A 3926-nucleotide genomic window follows, 5' to 3' on the forward strand; every position below is an offset into this window, starting at 1 on the left:
ATTTAGAAGCAAAAATAACAAGGCATAAGATATTCTAAAAAAAGTTACACATATTTGATGATTGTGTCAAGTTAGTGAAATTGCAACTATTAAAAGGTGATCGAAGTCGAATCTTCATGACTAACCATGAATCAATATCATATTATTTTGATCTAATATAGACCATTGTGAATTAAATATGGGTTAATGTCGATAAGTTCAATGATGGTATCAATTATATTGTGCCTTAAATGGCCTTGTTATGCTCTTATTTACGATTTCAATTGTTTCTATAGGGACTATGACATGGATTTTTATGGTGTGACTATTTCCTGGTTAATTTGTGGTTGGTCCATTATGTTGATGTTCTTTGTCTGTCCTTTGGGTTGTATGCTTTAATAGTGGTTGCCCTCCTATTTTAGGGCCGGCTTATATCTTGGCATGATGATAGTGGTGGTCTCATCACATTTTTTGCATGGTAGCATGGTGGGCCCTTTAATGGTGTTGTGGCAACTGCTGATTGGTTGTAGCATGTCGCTCTTGCTTTGCCACCATGTGGCGGCGGATCTATGTGTCCTATGTGATTTATGGTTCCAATTTATGCCCATGATCGATAATAAGATATCTTATAGTATATAGGCTGATAACCTAGAAAGGATTAAGATGAAGAAAAGGACACGCTTTGAAAAAGGTACACATTTATTAGACTTGGAAATCAAGGATGTCTCATGACAAAAGGAAAATAAAGCAACACACCATATTGTTCTGACCAATAATACTGATCAGTTTATTATACATCACCATGCTCTAACAGTACCCATACTTGGTTAGAAGTAGTTCCATGATGTTTAATAAGGACGTTGTCCGATATAGTTGCCCCGTGGATCGTAGTTGCATGTGACGAACCACCCTCCATTGTTGCATTGAACCCTAGCGCACCCAAGACGCACTGATTTGCTCCAAACAACTTGAGTATAGTGCCCACATTGCCCACCAACACATGAGTTGGAGTTGTAGTCATAATTAGACTTCTCCCCCACCCACAAGTTCACCGCATCGGTGCCTGTCAATGAAGGGCTGCCCCAGGCAAGGTTCTCACCGTAAGGCCCACCTGAATGCACTAGATTGCAATCGCCAATCCTCTGGTTAGCATAATTCTGGGCGTAGGCAGCCACAGTGTTGTCCCATGACATAGGCCCAACACCAACTTGTGCGCGCGCGGTGTTGTGAGCATTGAGGTAGTCTTGTGGAGAGTTCTGGGCACAGCAGATGTGAGCTAGGGCTAACCCCATGAAACAAAGGAGTGCTAATGGACTCCTACACAACCCCATTTTTTGGTTTCTTTGATGAGAAGTGAGGCTATTGATGAGAACTGAAGCTTGGCTTGAAGGGTACTTATAGGGCAAAGAACTTGGAATATCAATAGCATCGTACACAAACATTTCCACCAAACGCCCCCTTGGACCAGTTTTCACACGTAAAAGGACACTACTGATGAAATGGCTTCCACGGAGAGCAATATTTGAAATTTCTTCTTGTTGTAACTCATGCGGGCCATACCAGTTTATCAAGACAACTTATCTTCTAAAAGGATAAATGAATCAACATTATTTGAAATTTCTTCTTTTTGTAACTCATGGGGCCATACCAGTTTTATCAAGACTACTTTTCTTCTAAAAGGATAAATGAATCAACATTATTTGAATTTCATTCTTGTGTCAGATTCCTTTTAGACTATGTATGATATCTTTTACACCTATATCATAATGGATAAGAATAAATAATGAAAATTAATATTTTGTTTCTATTCTCATACTTAAAGAAAGTAAAAATAAATTTGATGATTTCGATTCTTATCTTCAAATGCACTAAGAATGAAAGATTAAAATAATTCTTTGTTTATACTTGAATATTTTGTAATAATTGAAAAATGAATGAAAATAATAAATAAATAAATTGATAATAATATTCTTATATATAATTTAAATTTTTATTTTTATTTTAAAAGAACATCATTTAAACATTTTTTTTACTAAATAATAAGATTAAAAAATTAATGTTTACTTAATAAATAAAAATTAATCATAAAAATAATAAAAAATTAATGAAAATATAGGGATAAATAAGCAGTTTTAAGATATTATATATCGTTTCGATAGCCTCCTTTACAAGATTAATTCAAATTTAACTTATAAGTGGAATTTTATTATTATAGAAATTATTTTTTATTCCACTTTTATTGTCATTTAAATTATTTTTTATCATACAAGAATGGAAAAAATAATAAAATATCCCTTATTCCCTCTCGTAAAAGACAGTTGTAAATCCAAAGCCGCCAAAACAGTATGATTAAGACATGTGTAATAATAAAAATTTTATATCTTTTCATATTTGATTTGTTGGTGAGAAAGCCTGGAGTTAAAATTTTCAATAAATGATTATTTCACTCATTCTTAAAAACTTAATTTGTCCCGTATATTTGATAATGATTTTATGAAGCGTTTTAAATATTTTTAATATTTGAAAGATAAAATTTTTTAAAGTATTAAAAATGTTAAAAATATTTATTAAAATCATTGTCAAACGCATTAATCATCTAAAAATATCTTCAAATGACCTTAATTAATATGATAATTTATCAATATAATAATAATAATTGATGTTCCAGTATTATCTTTGATTTAAAACTCGTTTGATAGTGCTTTTAAAAAACACTTGGAGTGACTTAGGATTGAATCTCAGTGATTCCAGAAGGTATTTTTAAGGAGAAAAACAAGTTGGGTGTTTAATAAAATTTTAAAAAACACTTGTTAAAATCTAAAAAGTTACTTTATAATGTTAAAAAATCTCTTATGATGTGTTTCGGATAAACACTTGATCGATGATTTTCTTAAAAACATTTTTATTAAAAATATTTTTACTAAAAACAAGAACATATTCTTAATTTACTTTTCTTGTTTGTTTCATTTAAGCAAGAAAGTTGAGACAAATCTTATGTCAAGGATGGGTTGATAATATCGGATTCTTCTCAATAATTTCAAAATATATATAGCTTGCCAATTGTTGCTCTTAGTATCAAAATTATATTTCTTATTTATTTCATTGGGGCATGAAGCTCCAAAATCAGAACTCTGATCAAGGATAAATTCACAGCTACTAGACTATCAACTTTGATGGGATTTAAAGAGAAAAGAAACAATATTTTTCAAAATTTCTTTTTAAAATGTCATAATTCAAAAAAAAATTCTAAAATTTATTTCTATAGGAAAGTATCAAATAAAATATTACTTTTGAAAATTTTAACAATGAAATTTTTGCTTATTTATAGAAATAAAAAAATAATAATTTTGCGGTGAAAATGCAACTTCAATATAATATAAATTTTCAAATCTATTAGGGTGGAAATGAGTAAAATAGAAAATTAATTTTTCAAAGAAAACTTTAGTTTAAGAGCTAAATTTTGAGAATTTTCTTTTAAACAAACAATTTTAAAGTTAAAATTTTTTACTGAAATTGTTTTTTAAGAGATAACAATTTTATTATAAATTTTGAAATTTGTTTTTATTTTAAATTCAATACTTAAACAAAGTTATCTTTTCAAAAATAATTTTCTTTTGCTTCAAAAAGTATTATAGATTTAAAAATAGATTTTTAATTGACTCGGATAGGAGTCATATTGGCTCTGAGTACTACAACATGTCATTTCAGCTTGCAAGAGTAGTACTTTTCAAAAGGTTACTCCTACGGTCCAATAATTCAATCATTCAAGTTTAGACATAAATCACTAAATATTGTTTTCAATTTCAAGCATATGTATTTGGTTTGATTGATTAAGGTAGAAAAATCCTAAATATCAATTGTAAAATGAGTTTCATTTGAACAAATTAACTATGATTACTTCTAAGTTGGGGCATGCACCCCAAAGAATGATATCTTAAATATTAATG

The 3926-nt window shown here is 29.5% G+C and overlaps 1 protein-coding gene across 1 annotated transcript; it reads right to left on the reverse strand.

The window, feature by feature from the left end:
- Positions 1–660: 660 nt before the first annotated feature.
- Positions 661–1346, reverse strand: PR1 (pathogenesis-related protein). The gene has a single exon (NM_001405846.1). The coding sequence runs from the start codon at positions 1308–1310 to the stop codon at positions 828–830; it is 483 nt and encodes a 160-aa protein (NP_001392775.1). The 5' UTR covers positions 1311–1346; the 3' UTR covers positions 661–827.
- Positions 1347–3926: the final 2580 nt, after the last annotated feature.

The sequence above is a fragment of the Vitis vinifera genome, chromosome 3 (assembly GCF_030704535.1).
Source record: "Vitis vinifera cultivar Pinot Noir 40024 chromosome 3, ASM3070453v1".
NCBI classification, from domain to species: domain Eukaryota; kingdom Viridiplantae; phylum Streptophyta; class Magnoliopsida; order Vitales; family Vitaceae; genus Vitis; species Vitis vinifera.

What these genes read in the sequence shown, in the direction of transcription:
- PR1 (NM_001405846.1), bottom strand. Translation starts at nt 1,310, where the DNA reads ATGGGGTTGTGTAGGAGTCCATTAGCACTCCTTTGTTTCATGGGGTTA.